Raw genomic sequence first — 18,596 nt, 5'->3', positions numbered from 1 at the left:
GGATGGTTGGAACCAGTAAGAAAAGGAGCGTTCAGTAGATTCAGACCGAGATCAGTTCAGTAGATTCAGGCTGATTTAGAAAAAGAACAACAGAATTTAGACTTCTGTCCTAGATTCCTCCTTTAATGGAATCAGCTGTGAAGGTTTCTGTCATCAGCATAGTGATGATGGTTCCAGTAACTGGCTCTGTCTTTTTTTCAGTGCTGTAGATGTTAACATGCATAAGATGCTGCTGGATGTCTCCAGCGCCTTCCACTGGCGCCCTCTCAGAAGCTAGGGCGTGATGTGAAAGGCGTTCACAGTTCACTGAAGCTCCCTGCATTGTGGCTATCACTGAAACAAACTGTCCTTAAAGGCTTTTCCCACGAACACTGAACCTGCAGAAAGCATTACAGAGCAAAAGCAGCTCTTCACATGCTCCTTCATTTCATTTGTTTGTAGTTCTTTTGCTTGCCTCAGAGAATTTTACAATAAAAAATGATCTAGGAAGTAGCTACTGTTGCAGCTCTGTGGACTTTCTGGGTCTATGTACAGCTGTACTTCAGCAGAAGTCTGAGTTTGTTCACAAACTTTTGTACAGTGGTCCCTTTATATCTTTTGCTGTGTTGATGGTTTGTGGATTATTATGGGCGTTTTTAAATTATTTCATTTTTAGCGTGTTCTGCACCCTGATTGGCTGCTGACCTTGTCAATCAATATTTTCCGTGCTGTGTCTCCTGTACAGAATGTGTTCAGCTTTCCACAAGTACATAAATCTTCTATAGTAATCTGATCTTTACATTCATTCTATAAAACTGGAAGGTTTGAGAGTTTGAACAAGAAAACAAAGAGTGAAAATGTTCATGTCATCTAATCCTACTTCCGGTATTTCATCGATGGCAGGTTAATTTTTAGAAAGTAACTCCCTGTAACCAATCAGAATGAGCCTCTGTTATGAAACCACTGAGCCAATGTGAGGTGGTTTCAAAACGAAGATATTTCCGTTCAGTTGCATCAGCTTCACTCCGTGTCTCCGTAACTGTCCTGCCTGTGATGACATCACAGGTACAACCCAGGTAAGAACCAATCAAAGTGAGGGTAGAAACAGTGAGGTCCTCACACACAAAATGTTTAGTTTGGTGAAACCGCAGACAGCAATCAGACATCATGTGTCTGAAGGAATGTAAGTAAAGTAAAACTCTCTCAAATCCTAACAAATGTCCCAGTGGTCTCAACCTGCCAGTAGGATTACTCACTGTGAGTAGAAAACTGTAACAGTCCCTTGTAAATGTACTAAAGTCTATATCAGTGCTTTTTCTCTTGTTCCCCCTTTAGTGGGGGAAAAATGTTCATCCCCCCACCGCGAAAAAACTGTGACAAAATAAGCCAAATATTTGCAACTTTAATAGAAAATACTACACATTCCTGCAGCTAGACTAGAACAAATGAAATAAAGGATCACTCATGCAATGTGCCTGCCTTGTCCTTCACATCTGCTCAAAACCAGGTTGCAGGTCTGCGACTCTGAAGTTCTGCTCAATATGGAGCCCAGCTCTGTTCTTTGTTTTCAAAGTGGCAACAGCAGAAAATCTCCCAGAGAGAGAGAGAGAGGACGTAGAATGGAAGCAGAATGCCCCCAGCCTTCTGCCCCATGAGGGGATGCTCCCCCTCCCCACCCAGCAGAATTCAGGGAGTGTCTGAGCTGTAAACCTCATCCTGACGGGATTTCAGTGAACTGATCCTCCTCAGCAGAGCTCAAACCAGCAGTTGCTGCGTTAAATGGATCTCTCAGTATGGAGCCCTGTTGTCTGGGAAATATTTGACAAAGAGTCCTCGCAGGAAAGAGACATGTACTCTTTGAGACGTGGAAGTATTGCGGTCCTCTCAGAGTCTCACAGAAATCCGAGTTTCTTTGATCGAGCCGCCTGCTCCACATCTGCAGAAGCATCACTTGTTTTTCTTTTGCTGCTTGTCAAACATTTCTCCATTCTTCATCAAATCAAGTTGCAGACAAAGGCAGATGTAGGTATCCAATCCGTGCCGGTCGCATGTCCGAAACGCGTTGACGTCCAGGCGACATAAGCGCTCTTTTTTTTTTTTTGTTTTGTTTTTTTTTAACTTGTCCTGTCCAACAGCTGGGCAGACAGATGAGAGCTGAGGGCCTCTTGTGTTGGACATATTTTATTCTAACAAGAGGGGTTATTAATCTTCAGACAAACCAAAGGTATGTCTGAATAAACCCCTTTTGTAATTGAGGCCAAACTTTATTAATTTCAATCATGTCTGAAAATCTTTGGTGTTGGACTGGACGGAAAAGAAAAGAGGGGAAGAAGAGAGAGGGACGTTAGAGAGAGAGGGACATAAGCGCTCTTTAAAGACCTTAGGTCTTTAAAGCTGGGTGGCTCGGTTGGTAAGGTGAGCGGCTACCACGCAGGAATCCAGGGTTCGCTTCCCGGAGGGGAATAAACAATGGTACTGAGTCAATAAGCATATCAATGGCGAGCAATGAACATCACCCAGTGAGGGCCCTTAGGCAAGGCCCTTAACGCTACTGCCTCCCGAGCGCAGCTCACCGCTTCCCCAGGAGATGGGTCAAAATGCGGAGAAGAATTTCCCCATTGTGGGATCAATAAAGTACCAATTATTAGTATTATTATTAAAACCGCCGTTAACAACATTAATAACTTCTTCAATGTGACGGTTAGGATTAGGTTCATGTATGTGACATTAGACCCGCGGTCCCGCAGCGCGGTTTTTTTATGTTCCACCGCGAACAAATCCAGACGTCCAAAGATTACTTGCCCCCCCGACCTCCCAGCCTTGTCCCCCGCACCCCTCGCCCCCCCCCCCCCCCCCCCCCCCGAGATGCCTCCACACCCCTGCTGGGAGGGGCTAGTATGAGAACCACTGGTCTATACTAAAAGTGAAAAGGTTTACTTAAAGTTTCCTTTTTCTATACTATCAATATCTTGTAAACGTCAAATGCAAAGTATTCCGTTAGTATACTTCCTACACCACTAATACTTGCTATACTTATACCTAAACTCAAGTATACTTAATACAATAAACTCCAGGTGTACTTCTTTTGGCTAAGAGGCGAAGCGCTGACAGAAAACGGGTCGGTCGGTTCTCTAAACTACAAGTGGCTCCACAGTCACAGCAGAGCAAGGTCCAGCTGGAGGTTCAGGTTCAGTCCGCTCACCTCTATGTAAGCAGTGTCGTTGTTTGCATCTTTAATGTGAGGAAACCAGTCCCTGGGGGGTTTGGAAAGGTGCTTTGACTCCGTTACGATCCACAGCAGTTTAGGCCAACCTGTGGGGGAGGGGGGGGGATTAAATCTCTGCAAACACGCAGGTTTTCCTCAAACCACCGTCACACATCAAGAGAACAGTTTTGTTAAAGCATGAAGTCATTAAAAGTCACAAAGACAGGTCATGCCCCCCACGCCCCACCCCATGAGGCTTTTCAAAGCCTGCAATGACTGATGAACCTGGCAGTCACCTTTGAACTGTGGGATCTCCCCTGTTGCGCTCTTGGGGAGGCCTTTATGGCAGGCATCGCTGGTCAGCGCCACGGCAACACCGCAGCTGCCCAATAGGAATCCGATCTGCTGACTGCCCGCATCCTGTTGGACGGAAGCGGAGGAGAGGAACGCCGTGAAAAACACAACCTGTTGCAGCTCTCGCTTCTTCTGCACAAAACGTGTGGACATATTTGTTCTGCTTGCAGTGGTGGTGAAGAGAACACGGAGACTGCCGCACAGGCTGGGGGAAGGGGGGAGGAAGCTGACATGCAGCAAACGTTGTTTGTACCGCAGCGAGTAATCAGAGTGTAACCATGACAACGCCGCAAAGGCAGTGTCCCCGATGGACCATGTCAGCAGAGATGTAAAGACCCTCGTCCAAACTCTGAGGCACAGCCACATTCATCAGCTGCTTTTGGGACGGCCGCATGTCTGACATGATTTCAGGCAGTTCCTCTCCCAGAAAAGCAGCTCCAGAACGGCGTGCAGAATCACTGACACAGCAGAGTCTGAGGAATAACATTTTCTTCCAGAGCTGTCTGAGGTTAGACGAGCTGAACTCCAGCAGGAACCGAACCCTTCAAAGACTAAATGAAAGCAAACAGCAAGCACGCCGGCGCGCCTCATCATGTACCTTCCGACTGAGGGGCACCTCTATGGGAACGGGAACGACCTCTGCCAGCAGACAGCCATAGAAGGCCACCATGAAGGCCACGGGATCGTTGTTTGGATACACCAGCGCCACCTACAGGAGAAAGACACGTGACAACAGGTTCAGATGCTGGGAGGTCATTCAGTAGTTTGGTGTGGTCATTAGCTAAGAAAAAAACAAAAGCATTAATCATTTTTAAATAAAAAGTATGTTCAATACAGCTGTCACCAAGCTGGCTTTTAATGAAGAGATTCCAGTTTATTGGGTTATTTGGGTCCTTTTCTTACTGTGACCCAAAAGTGTAACAGAGCAGCTTTTTATTTTTATTTTTTGTTTTATTAATGATATCATATAAATGGGTTTACAGCTGCAATAGTTGCAAATGAAGCTGCAAAAGGTCTCATGTTTCTATGCACTGAGAGAGAGACAATTATTGGGCAACGTGAATGGAAAACGTTTACTTAGTTTTGGTTGAGAAATTGGAGCAACTCTGGTTTCTGCCTCACATGTAGACCGGTTCAGTCAAAAAGGAATCAGTCTGCATTAGGGTTGTGCCGATGGACGATATCATCGTCCATCGTGATGGGTGACTGACATCCCGATGGAGAGACCACCATCGTGATGCCACGCCCCTATGGAAGCGATTATGTAGCATAAATAAAAAGCAAAGTCAAAACCAGAAATGCTTTTTCATTTTCAAAATGAAGCTGCATTTTTTGACTCAAAATTAAAAAGAAAAAGCAATACTTCAAAATGCTTTTTCATTTCCTTCCTCAACCCAGCTTTTTCTGTCACTTAATTAAAATGATAAAGAAAATGGTATTTGACATTTCATTTTCAAAAATGTCCCTGGTAAATGTGTAGCATAATTCATTTAGAAATGTCTAATTTGACAATTAAAATGGATTAACAGAAATGCTTTTTAATTTTCAAAATGTAGCTGCATCAAATGACTCAAAATTCAAATGAAAAAGCAATATTTCAAAATGCTTTTTCATTTTATACTTAAAACCGCTTATTCTGTGTCATTATTAAAAGGAAAATGCAAAGAGGGGATTGCATTTGCATTTTAACATCCACCCTGGGAAACTTGTAGCAATATTCATTTCAAAAAAGCATTAGCAGAGGGGAGGCGGGGCGATGACGTCACTGCTTTCTCCGTGTGTCTGGCTGCTGACTGACGCACACACCAGGAGCAGACTGTGTTAGCGGCAGAGACGAGGGTTTTGTGATGGTTGTGAACTTCTGATGAGTTTCCACAGCTTCTAAGGACTACATAGCAGCATGTCCGCCTTCTGCGGTCCTCCTCCTGACGCACCGCGGACAAGCTTTGTTCTTCGGACCGCCAGCTGCCTTCACACAGCGGAGCGCGAAGCTCCGACGATCGCGGAAGGCGGAAATGCTGCTGCGATCTGAGAAACCATCATATGAATTTGTGTTTCCAGTGGTGTCCAGAACAAAAATAAAGACTGATGTAATTCATAGATATTTACACATTTATCTGCAGCTTTGCGGTGAATTTGCTGTTTGATGACAGCTGGAGCTCCATCAACAGATAGCAGATTTCTCCATGCTAAACGTTGCTGGTTGGACCAAAAACACTCACTCAGCGCGAAGCTGCAGGAGACTATCTTCATAATGTGCTTTTATTACAGTTATGCTAATATTTTACGGCCTGCTCTGCTCGATCATATGTTTTTAAATCCGTGCGGTCAGACGACGCTAAAGTTGTCTTACGATTCACAGCTTCTGATTCGCGAGGGCACTAAAGGAACATTCTGCTGCATTGTTCGCATTAAGATCACCTAAAACCGGGTCCTGTTCAAAAACCGCTGGACCTGGACTGCTCAAACCTGGATTCCTGGATCTTAATAAATCAAACAGCAAATTCACCGCAAAGCTGCAAATAAATGTGTAAATATGTGGGAATCAGTCTTTATTTTGTTCTGGACACCACTGGAAACACAAATTCATATGATGGTTTCAGTGGCGCCACCAGGGGGTGGCCAGGGGTGGCCATGGCCACCCCTCTCCGACACCTGGCCACCCCAGTGGCCACCCCAGTAGCCACTATAAGCAGTGGTAGCATCAGTTGTGCGTTTCATCCCAAATGCACAGCCAGCAAGCGGCAAGTCGCTCTGATCACCTAAACCGGCCCTCACCCCCTCCCCTCCCTGCTGCCTTTGAGTGCGCAGACATCTACAGAGGAGCCGCTGGACGCAGAATGAATAAGACGCATGGTTCACTTCCGCGTTCGAACCCTCAGATCCTCTGGGCCGGTCAGACAAAAGAACCGGTCTCAGTCACTAAAGATGAACTTTCTTTATTACTTTTTCCTTAAGTCCAAAACGGCGACTGACCGCGCGTGTATGCGCTCCACACCCTCACTCGCGCTATCCCACCTCTCTTCCTGCATCGCGCGAGCACCGGTTTCAGCACGCACATACACGCGTGCGCGCACGCACGCACACACAATCACACATCCCAAAATGCTACGTTTCTTTTCCTGTTAAATATTTTCCGTGGGTGATAGATAGATAGATAGATAGATAGATAGATAGATAGATAGATAGATAGATAGATAGATAGATAGATAGATAGATAGATAGATAGATAGATAGATAGATAGATAGATAGATAGATAGATAGATAGATAGATAGATAGATAGATAGATAGATAGATAGATAGATAGATAGATAGATAGATAGATAGATAGATAGATAGATAGATAGATAGATAGATAGATAGATAGATAGATAGATAGATAGATAGAAGACTTTATTAATCCCACAATGGGGAAATTTCATTTATCTATGGCAGCAACACGACATTCAGAAATAATCTATATAATATAACATCAATAAAGGACATCACAAATGACATTTATATTAAATAATTAAAAATATCACAGAAAATTATTATGAAAAATTATTATCAAAAATTAGATTCTTATTAAATAAAGAAATATATATTAAATATTAAATAAACACAGCTGCAAAGGTGTAAAAAACATGCGGTCTGCAAAACATGTAAACCCGGTGTGCAAATACTTGGTGCAAATACGCCACATCATCAGCGGCGGTGGATGTGTCATTACTTCTTATTAATAAGTAAAAAAAGGATGTCCCTGTCACAAGCCACTCATTTTCATGGCACTATTTAAGCACTGGTTGTTGTGTTACCGCAACATTTTGATGTGTTTTTGTTTCCACAGAGTTACCTATAGTCATTAGTTGATGCTTGTGTCTGTCCATTTTCAGAGAATGAAGAGAAATTCAACATATATTCTTATTTTAAGAATAAAAGTGCAGCAGAAGGAGTGAAAGAGATGGTAGGGGAGCAACAGAGGAGTAGTGAGGAGGAGGAGGAAGATGAGACAGAGCAGCATGAATGACAGAAGAGAATGAGGAAGACAAAGATGAGACAGCATCAGAGGAGGGACAGTCAGCATCATTGGTCAGAGAAACAAGGCAGAACTCAGCATAAGCAGGGGCTCCACCTGTTCCTGGACCAACTGGTGAAGTTAGAATTATGTTACCCTAATAATAAAAATGTTTCATGATTATAAGTCTGAATAGAAATGTCTACAGATATAATTAATAATTAAAAGGATATTTTTATTATTATTTCAGAACAACAGATTTCATTTTTTGTTTATTATAGATATCTCTCAGTCAAGAGCCGAACACCCCAAGCAGACACACCAAAGCATTAAATATAAACAAAAAATATATATCAGTAGTAGTATCTACTAATGGTATCTACTAGTATCTATTAGTTATTATACTAGTAGTATCTACTATAAGTTCATGTTCTACAAAATATCAGTAGGCATTTATCTTTCTGTTGGTTTTCTAAAGGTTGTTTTACTACGTTTGGTAGAATGAATTTTAAAAATATAGCTCATGGTTTTTGTGTGCCACCCCAAGATTAAATGTGGCCCCCCACTGGCCACCCCCATGAAAAATTTCTGGAGGCGCCACTGGATGGTTTCTCAGATCGCAGCAGCATTTCCGCCTTCAGCGATCGTCGGGAGCTTCGCGCTCCGCTGTGTGAAGGCAGTTGGCGGTCCGAAGAACAAAAGCTTGTCAGCGGTGCGTCAGGAGGACCGCAGAAGGCGGACATGCAGCTACTTAGTCCTGAGAGGCTGTGGAAACTCATCAGAAGTTCACAACCAACTCAAAGCCGTCTTCTCTGCCGCTAACACAGTCTGCTCCTGGTGTGTGCGTCAGTCAGCAGCCAGACACACGGAGAAAGCAGTGACGTCATCGCCCCGCCTCCCCTCTGCTAATGCTTTTTCGAAATGAATATTGCTACAAGTTTCCCAGGGTGGATGTTAAAATGCAAATGCAATCCCCTCTTTGCATTTTCGTTTTAATTATGACACAGAATAAGCAGTTTTAAGTATAAAATGAAAAAGCATTATGAAATATTGCTTTTTCATTTGAATTTTGAGTCATTTGATGCAGCTACATTTTGAAAATTAAAAAGCATTTCTGTTAATCCATTTTAATTGTCAAATTAGACATCCCTAAATGAATTATGCTACACATTTACCAGGGACCTTTTTGAAAATGAAATGTCAAATACCATTTTCATTTTCATTTTAATTAAGTGACAGAATAAGCTGTGTTGAGGAAGGAAATGAAAAAGCATTTTGGTGGATTGCTTTTTCATTTTATTTTTGAGTCAAAAAATGCAGCTTCATTTTGAAAATGAAAAACCATTTCTGGTTTTGACTTTGCTTTTTATTTATGCTACATAATCGCTTCCATACGCCCCCGCCACGTTGCGCGTCGACACCATAAGCCGCGGTTACATGTACAAAATATCTTGATGGGATCAATGGTCGGATTAGAATCCAACCGTGTACATGGGCCCAGAAAAATGTTTTCAGAATATAAAAACGTTCACTAAGGTCACACTTTCCGTCGGAATAAATCATTCGCACATGCGCAGTAGGGTTTGAAAACCGGAAGGATATAAATTCCGCCGAGCGGCTTTTTTTTTTCAAACTTTATTGAATGTAACAATTCAATACAAAACAATGTTAAACAGCGCCGAGCGGATATATACATTGACATGTCAGCTCGGTAATATACGAGACGATCTCCTAAACGTGCCTTTAATAATGTTACGGTTATTATGAAACGCCTGTTCGCTCATCATTTGAATTTTAATCCGTGTGGTCAGTGCTTTTTCCGAACGAAGCCAGGATTAGCCGTATGCTAACACGGGCTAACAACATTAGCTTTGGGTGGTGCTGCTTGCTGGCTGCACGTAAACATGTAAGAATAACATCAGCCTTTATTTAGTCGGGACACGACTGGAAACACAAATCCGCGTGATTGTTTGAATGTTTTCTAAGGACTGAGCGACATTTCTGCTTTGAAGCTCAAACCGCTGTGTGTGCTGACGATCCGAGCTGTGCTCAGACACACGTTTAGACCCGGTTCTGAGTTCGGTTGCTTGTACCCCTAGAGCTGCGGGACGGATCGCAGTCTTAAATCTCCCACACATACCGCTCATGTACCCCCCCCCCCCTTCCCATCAAACACAAAGCTGTAAGTCCGCGCTCCGCCGGTCCACTTCACTAGTGAAGTGCGGGAGCGGACTACTTCTTTTCTATTTTGTTTGTTACTTTTTTTGTTAGAGTCACTTCCCTCAGTTTATACTGGATCATCGCGGATTAGTCATTAGTTGGGAAATAAAATGAAAAAAGCAAAAAAAAACGAATAGCAGTTATATAAGAATGAAAAATGTAAAAATACCCCCCAACCCCGACGATGTCATCGTCCATCCCGATGGTTGACAGCAAACATCGTCAATGGCCAATTTAAGGGACATCGCCCAACCCTAGTCTGCATTCTGTTCCATCATATCAGAGCCTCAATCCAAAAATATAAACGCAACACTTTTGTTATTGCTCCCATTTTTTATGGTATGAACTCAAAGAACTGGTATGGTATGAACTCTGTGATAGTGAGCACTTCTCCTTTGCCAAGACAATCCATCCCACCTTGCAGGTGTGCCATATCAAGATGCTGATTAGACAGCATGATTATTGCACAGATGTGCCTTAGACTGGCCACAAGAAAAGGCCACTCTGAAATCTTCAGTTGTATCACACAGCACAATGCCACAGATTTAGACAGATTTGTGAACAATATTTCAGAGAACTGGTTATTTTGTGGATGTGGAAAATGTTTCACATCTTTGAGTTCATACCATAAAAAATGGGAGCAATAACAAAAGTGTTGCGTTTATGTTTTTAGTCAGTGTATAATTACAAATGGATTGAAGTATCATTTCATCAAAACTGAATCTACTCTTTAAATAAATGTATTTTCCATTTGGGACATCACTGTTTAATTCTGATTAAAAAGACTTTTAATGTAAAAGTTTAACCTTTTAATAACAAAATGTCTTGTTTAGTTCAGCTGTTCTGTGAGAGATTGATTTTGTAAAGAAAATCTGAAAACTAAACAGATCTTTATTCCCACTGTGTGAAATTGTGAATCCAGTTAAACCGTGGACTCGTAAATCAAAACGAAAATGGTTTGATTCTTTGAGACTGATTACAAGTTCCTGTTTATTCTACACTTTCTAAATAAACTATGTGGGAAAGACTGAAGCTGTAAATTCGGACAGCAGAGTGTTTTGTGGTGGTGCTGTGGTGGAGTGGCACTCACCCGGTCACCTGGTCGCACCATGGGCTCCTGCTTGCTGCCCAGTTTGTGGAGGATGTTGTAGGCAAGCTTGATGCTGCGAGACCAGAGCTTCCCTGCAGGAACAGGGAGGACAGAGAGGTGAGCACAGCACGGAGGCATTTCTTCTGTCTGGTTTTCAGGAAAAAGCCAGAAATGCTCCACGCTGGTGAGATTTAAGAGGGTTTCTAACCAGAGGAGCTCAGCTTTTCAGAACTGAGAGACACTAGAAGAAGCTTGGAGTCTGTGAGGTTTGCAGACAGAAGGTAATACTGCATGTCTGGTTGTCTGTTTCCACCGTGTCACGATTACTTTGAGTGGAGCAGACAGTAATCCTCATCTTTCCCTTTAGAGGATTTCTCCCCTTGATCTGATGAATTTGTTTTTTCCATCCAAAACAGAACACCATTCCTGACTTTCCTGGTAACTTTTGATGGATTATAAACTATGGTTAGTTCTTGTTTAAATAATGATGTTAAGTTTGCAGAACAAACCACATCTTCTATCCTCTGTGCCGTTGGTCTCACACCGGACCAGTTTCAGACCGGCGTGCACGAGGCCAACTAAGAAAATAATCTTCCAATTTCTCGTAGAGTTTCTCTTCATCCTTTGTAAATGATCTGCAGCTGCTTTAAACTTTATTTTCCATCTAGATTATGTGATACAGATTTGTCCTTAGCCGGATTCAGATGTGCACCAGAGCAAAGGAACGTTTCTCCTCACCATAGGTGAGCACATAGAGGGGCTTCCCTGCAGTGTCCAGGCTGGTCAGGCAGGGGGCTTTCGGGGAGATGGTCCCCCAGCGTTGCAGCGCAGCCTCCAGGGAGGGGGGCCAGTTGGTGACCACCCCCAACGGCTCACCGCGAACCGGCATCATCTCTGCCCCCTCTGGTCGGGGCTGGTTGGGGTCCGGTTGCTGGACTGCAGACAAGCAGACAGATGCAGCTGTGAGCGCGGACAGGTCTGCAGAACGGCGGTGCAGAGGGCGGCGGCGCATGCGTTCATCCAGCCGTACATTCAGCAGACAGCTGTGCAGCTGCAGCAGCGGGCTGACACTGCTCAGAGGCACAACGGCAGCCCTCACTTCAGCACTGATGTCGACCCGCAGCACATCCCTTCGTGAGAGTGCAGTGAGTTTAGGTTAGACTTCTCTGCTCATGCAAACAGGTTATCAAAGTGATAAAAGGTCTGACAGACAGGTGAGAGCTAGAAAGACGCACTAACTCCACAGGAGGAGATTTCTCACATTTATCGAATGATTATCATCAATAATCAAATAACGAATCTCTTTATCTCTTCCATTTTGGGAATGGAAAAGGCTATTTAAGTCGGAGGCAAGTTGAGGCCGAATGATGATGCTTTTTTGGGGACAAACACCCTTTAAGAATAATTTTGTTACTCAAAGCGCATCAGCTGAACAGCAACACTTTTGTTCAAACAAAAAGGTTTTTAGGTGCAGGTGTGTGCTTTCGCTGTGAATGCATGCCTCTGATGCTGCTTCACCTGACTAACTATCAGCTTCAGGTGTCAAAGGGGTGCAGAGCTGCTCTCTGACCCACCAAAGCCGTTCCGCCAATGCAGGCCCGGTGCATTCTCAGCGCTCTGCATCCAGCTGCAGTCTGCAGCCACAGTCTCAGCTGAGAGACAACCACTCTCATCATTCTTGGAGATGACAAACTGAGTGCGGCCTTTTTTCTGCCCTGTATTCCCAATGAGCTCCACAGAGCAGCAGATGCCTCAACGGTCGTCCCTGAGCCTTCAGCTGCTCCTCTGACGAAAAAGATGAGCAAGCAGTAAAAGCGCAGGAGGAAGCTGCAGCACGTCTGAACCTCCTTCACATGCGGAGCTCCTGTGAAGCTAAGTCTGAGTCCGCCTGGGAGCCAAGGACAGTCATGCACACTCATCATGAGAGTTAGTCAGATCACAATGCACAGACAGATGGAAGGACAGAATGCCAAACAGACAAAAGACAGTTTCTAACCCTCGAGAAGCTCATCGAAGTCATCGACAAAGAACTCTCGTAGCGGCGGTCTGCGAGGCTGCTTCAGAGTGTTAACAAGCTGCTGGATCTTAGCCGACACACGACTGCTGACCGGAACACCTGGAAAAATCCCAGTGGAAAGACAAGGCCTGAACATCTCACAAGACGGATCATGGTTCAGGAGCCAGAGGCTTCAGGGCTCTCAGCCAGAAGGAGCTCGGAGCTCAGGACCGCCCTCGTGGATCTGTCTGATCTTAGCCGCTCTCGCTTGTGTCAGTGTGAGTGTGTGATCGTGCGACAGGCCTCAAAACAACAAAGGTGCTCTGTCAGCTTTGCGTAAGATAAAGAACGGGTTTAGAAAAGACCAGCCCAGTAGACCCATACCAACAGAAAGCCTGTAATTGGCGGCTTCTCTAAGGCGCTGGTCCAATTTGAGCACTCCTCCCGATTACAGAGGTTCTATTTTTACTGTTTTAGTGCTTTTACTCAGCCTGACACCGACTCCAGCCGGCGACGCCCCCTTACCGTCGCCCGTCTCCATGCGCTCCGCGTTTCCGTACTTCTGCGTGTTCCTGGCGATGGTTCCCATGTTGGACATGTGGTGGCGCTCCACATGGGAGTGGGACGAGTCCGAGGAGTATCCCGTCACGTCCGGCGGGGCCGAGTGGTTTTCTGAAAACAGAGGAGGATGAGGCGACCAGATGGGAGGCGGAGGCACCAAACAGGCGGTGCTGACTCATGGCTCATCTTTGCCGGCCCAGTGTTTGTCAAGTGCCGCTCTTGATTGTCTGCACGCTCAGTTAGACGTGTTTAAAGGCCATTTTGTGCCACAGCTAATTGGGTCAGAAATGCAGGAGTCAGAGGACAGAGGCCTTCTGCCCAATCCTGCACCTGATTCAAAAACAGTCTTTGTCTTCAGGGTAATGAAGACAGAAAAACCAAGACTAGAAGTATCCCATTCTATTCAGATCTGCAGGATTTGAAGACTTTCCTCATATTTCCTCACATAGGGATGAAGGTTGTAAGGTGGCCTTTTAGCTGCACTTACCCTCTGACTCCAGAGGCGGCGGCCATAACATGTCAGATCCAAACTCGCAGGAACGCCGCAGAGATCCGCCGTTCTCCGCCACACTCAGAGCCCCCTTCCTCTTCAGGGACAGGTGTCCGATTCCTGCGGGCCCAGAGCACAGCCGGGTCACTCGCCCACACTCAGCCAAATAAATGAGCTTCTCTGGTTGATCTGAGGATCTCGTCTGTTCAAGTTGTTTCTGTTTGACTGAAGAAATCTGTTTAAACAAACTGAAAGTCGAGTGTGTGATCGGTCGTTCACGGCAACATTAAAGACCACAACAACATTCCAGAAAACAAACAAATAAAAGCTTTAAAGTAAGTTCCAGAAATCATATTTAAATTAAAATAAAAATTGAAACAAAATAAGGAACCTGAAAAGGTGGGCACTATGGGACATCGCTGACTGAATGAAGATGTTTAGCCTGAACTTTGGAGGAGAGTTCATTGATCAATCAGCAAACGTTTGCAGTGGGCGTGGCCAAAAGCTCGACAAAATATCTTCTGTCAGAAGATGTAGTAATGCCAAATCACTTTAGGTTGAAAAGGTGAACAAACGTCAGCATCCCATCAACGATGTCCCATAGTCCCCACCTTATCCCCTTTCTTGTTTTGCTTCCTTTTATTTCTGGAAATGACTTATGTTATAATAAACATTTTCTTTTTTTGTGGAATTACAGTTTTGTTTCTGGAATTTAAAGTTTATTATTTGTTTTGCTTTTTCTAATTTTGTTGTCCTCTTTGGTATGTTTTTGCTGATTTGATTTGATTTGATTTAAAACACGACCGCAGCTACTCTGTCCAAACGTTTTATTAAAATAAAACTTAAATCTTAAGGTTCTCATTGTTCTATAAATAGGGGAGACAATATGTTTCCGTGAGCATTTTAACAGCGGTGATTGGATCAGATCTCATTCTAACTGCATTCAAATACTCTGTTAGCAATGCTCATTCCAGCACTGTCATGGTAACCCCTCCTGTTGCCATAACAACAGATTGATGCAATTCTAAAAAAATTCTAAAAAAAATTCTAAAAAAACGATGTGCAGACAGAGGAGAGTAATCTGCCGGGGCAGCCTGCTTAAATAACAAAATCAATCGTCTTTTCAAAATCCCTCAGAGTTGAAAAGGTTTTTATATTTAAAAAACTGTTTCCTGGTCTGCTGTGTGATAAGACAGAGATCTGCACAGCCCATTTTTTCAGAATCAACTTTGGATTTTGCTGAGACTTTTCACTTTACACTAGAATAAATGATTTGATTTGGAAGTTTGGTAAAGGCACGTGTGAAAACCAAAACTCGGTCTCCGCTGTGTCTGTGAGACGTTCACTGACCACAGCTTCTGAGCTTCTCACCGTGATGCGACTGCGACAGGTGGCTCTGCTGGTGGTGCGCCTGGCCCATGTGTGCGTGCCCAAGGTGTGTGTGCCCCAGGTGTGACAGGTGGGAGTGTGCCAGCGAGTCGGCCAGCCGCCCGGCGTTCCCGCTGCCTCCGCTCTGTGTGGACGAGGACGAGGAGGAGGTGGAGCCCAGGTGGGCGGGGCCTAGCTGGGAGGGCCGGCTCATCCAGTGCTCCACGCTGGACATGTCGTCGCCCTGCCCCGCCTCCTCCTCTGAGCCCGACGAGGAGTCTGAGCACAGGGGGGACAGGCCTGGGGGGGGTCAGCCACAGTAGCGTTAATGGAAGTATTCCCACAGAGAGGTCTGTACAACAACTAACTAAAGTAACAAGTCACTGGTTAGTTACTGTAGAAAAGTTCATTATGTTCATTTTCCTCGTCTACATCTGGATAGATCCAACATGTTTGCTAGCACCGCTAGCGTTAGCTTGGAGTTGTGAAGGGCTGTAAGCTAACGGAATACAAAAGGCATGATGGGAAATAAGCCCTGGCTTACTGTGCACCAGCGATCCCGTTCACAACCCAGAGGTGAGATTCTAATGACCTCCTGCCGCTCTGCAGAAACTATGTCCTAGAAAGCGACACTTAGGGTTCCAGACATCAGACTTCAGACTCCAGGCCTCGAGGCAGAGATGACTCGGCCTCCTGCTTGTTCTCCAGAACCCATTGCCTTTTCTGCTGCTGATTACCTGGATCAGGGGAGTTTAGCCAATAGGGAGCTTCAATGGCAGGATGGTTGGAAAGCATGTGGGACAGCGGCCCTCGAGGCCTGGATTCTGACACCCATGATCACAGTGAACATTCATTTGGTACAGGAGTCCAGAACATCAGTACAGATGTTTTCCAGGCCAGCCGTCTGGGATTCCTTTTGTTGTGAACAAAATATTTACGGAGGAAAAAAGGTTATTTCTACGTAATCTTTTTTATTTGATTTGATATTTTTTTCTATTGATTTGTGAAAACTGCTCAGAAAATACAAATTTCCACTTCCAGAAGAATTTACAATCACAGAGTAGTTACTTTTCCATGTAACTAGTTCCTTTAATTTTGAGGTAATTCAGTTACTAACACAGTTACTGTTTGGATCAAGTAATAATTGCAGCTAGTTCTGTCTTAGCATCAGAGTTCCATGAAGACCAAACGGTGTCCTCTCTCATCTGGGGTTAATGCAGTTTTAGCTCCTTTAAAGACATCAAACTGCAGGAGCTGCAGACAGAACAGATCAAAGGTCAGGTGGCCTCCAGCAGGTCACATGATCACGAAGGATGGGGCACAACGAGCTGCCAGAGTGTGAGTCTGCTGTCACGTCCACTCAGTACGTTTCTACAAGCTAGACAAGCAAACGATTCCAAGTCTTCATTAAAATGACTCAGCACTAAAGCGAAGACATCCGTTGTTAATGTGACCAAACAAACGAGTTCACGCTTTCAGGTAACGGCGGCGCTTCTTTCTGCTTCACTGCAAAGGACCAAAACACTGAAGAGCTGCTGATGACAGTTTTCCTCCTTTCTGAGGCCCAGATGACTGGCAGAAGCCTCACTCTGTGGTTTCTTCAAGTGTAAATCTGTGGATCTGCATTCCTCAGGATGTGCATGTCTGAATTTTGGAGAGTTTGTAGGGAGGAGCTTTAAGCAGATTCCTGCCTGGGCCCACTGGGGTCAGATTTAAGGAAAACCGTGTTCACTTGAGGAAAGGAGTGTGGTGAGATGTCGCCTATGTCTTCCTGAAAATCTGCACATTTGTAGCTAAAAGTCTCTTTAAAAGGATTTGCTCAAGGATGTCAGTGTTAAAGGAAAACCACCGTCTGCGTTGACACAAAGGAGCAGAGGAGTGGCGGAGGAGAGCGCCATCACCTGGAGGAGTGTATGCATCCATGGAGGTCTGGACCACCAGCGAGCGCCGTTTGGAGGGCATGGGCACGGCCATCTTCCTCTCCACATGACGCGCCAGCACCGCCTGCACCGCCTCCGTGTGGACGTCTGAAACACACGCATGGCATTCACGCAGCCGCTCGACTGGGATGCGGCCCCGCCCTGAAAGCCACGGCGGCTTTCAGGCTACATTCGTGTCAGTTTAGCTGCAGCTCAACAAAAAAACATTCAGTGTGAGAATTACCAGCAAATGTTTCAGATGGAATCAGCTGAGATGTTCGGGTCCACTAACTTTACTGACATTTGTTTATTTTTCTCACTAATGCATTTAAAAGCTGGGATTTAGGAGTATTTGCTATTTGTTTTACAGTAACTGATTGTAGTTTCCATAAAAAAACTAAGATCAGGAACTTTGTTTGTCTGACTACAAACTTTCAGCTTTCAGGTCAAACTGCTGATCGCCGCTATATTGATCCTCTGGACTGCAGAAGAGTCTCTGGTTTCTGGAAGGATCACTCTGTAACGTCTTCATCACAAACCCTCCATTTGTGCCCGACAAGCTACTTCAAGGTGTTCCTGACACACAGAGATTCCTCCACTTTCTCTGAATCGTTAGTTCTGCTCTGATGATGATGATGATGAGATTTACGAAGACTTTCAGGAATATTAAAGTGTTCCATCATATTTAATGAACTCTCACAGAATGCAGAACCTCTGCCCATCTTTACATTTGAAAGAGTCTCTAATTAAATCATAATACACATCTGTTAGTTAACTACCAGTTTCATTTCTTTATAATCTTCATTTTTCTCATTGGTTTCTACCTACAGAACCATTAGACATCAAATGAATGTAATTACTGAATCAAAATGCAAAGATACTGCGTTAAAACATTTTTAGCACCATCTTTGCTCAGTTGTGAGTAATTTATAGACGTCAGATCTAAAGATCTAAATTTCAGTTCAAACACCAAAATATGTCCCAAATACCCCAAAGGTGGTAAAGGAGCTAGAAGGCCTCCAGATGATGGAGCATGAGAAGAAATGTAGTTTCAAAAGGACAGGATTGTCTCAGACAGACAGAATGCAGTTCCTCTGATAATGGCTTAGACTAAAAACAAATACAACAGCATTTCAACCAGCTGTAAGAATAAACTAAGATTAATGGCTTTCAAAACAGTTCTCTACTTTGCAAAGTAAAAAGACCCCTGATTCAGGAATGTTTGATAATAGCAAAATAATCTTACTTTAGGAAACTAAGAAGTCTCAGTAAGACCATTTTCTAACCACATTTTCTTATTTAAAGAAATCTGCCAATGTGGTTCTAAATTTTGGACTGATTTCTTGTGCTCTACATTAGTCTCCTTACAGTTTAGTTCAGTTTGTGAGCGGCTCGCTGCTCACAAGAAGAGACAG

The 18,596-nt window shown here is 44.2% G+C and overlaps 1 protein-coding gene across 4 annotated transcripts in view; it reads right to left on the bottom strand.

Annotated features, from left to right (window-relative positions):
* Positions 1-18,596, bottom strand: part of LOC105356645 (disco-interacting protein 2 homolog C) — a 66,460-nt gene that overhangs the window by 30,472 nt on the left and 17,392 nt on the right. For 2 of the 4 annotated variants that reach the window (XM_023950033.2, XM_023950032.2), the window contains 10 exons: positions 17,164-17,289; positions 15,266-15,562; positions 13,892-14,014; positions 13,369-13,515; positions 12,844-12,963; positions 11,586-11,783; positions 10,848-10,939; positions 4,137-4,247; positions 3,481-3,604; positions 3,182-3,291 (listed from right to left, as the gene is read on the bottom strand). In XM_023950033.2, the coding sequence (XP_023805801.1) occupies positions 3,182-3,291; positions 3,481-3,604; positions 4,137-4,247; positions 10,848-10,939; positions 11,586-11,783; positions 12,844-12,963; positions 13,369-13,515; positions 13,892-14,014; positions 15,266-15,562; positions 17,164-17,289 (1,448 nt within the window). The remainder of the gene's footprint in view (positions 1-3,181; positions 3,292-3,480; positions 3,605-4,136; positions 4,248-10,847; positions 10,940-11,585; positions 11,784-12,843; positions 12,964-13,368; positions 13,516-13,891; positions 14,015-15,265; positions 15,563-17,163; positions 17,290-18,596) is intronic. The other 2 variants (XM_023950034.2, XM_078938829.1) reach the window with 1 other exon arrangement.

This window comes from Oryzias latipes, chromosome 20 (genome assembly GCF_053564925.1).
Source record: "Oryzias latipes strain Hd-rR chromosome 20, Olatipes_Hd-rR_3.1".
NCBI lineage: Eukaryota > Metazoa > Chordata > Actinopteri > Beloniformes > Adrianichthyidae > Oryzias > Oryzias latipes.
The sequence above is the reverse complement of the archived record's forward strand: the minus strand, read 5'-3'. Positions and strand labels throughout refer to the sequence as shown.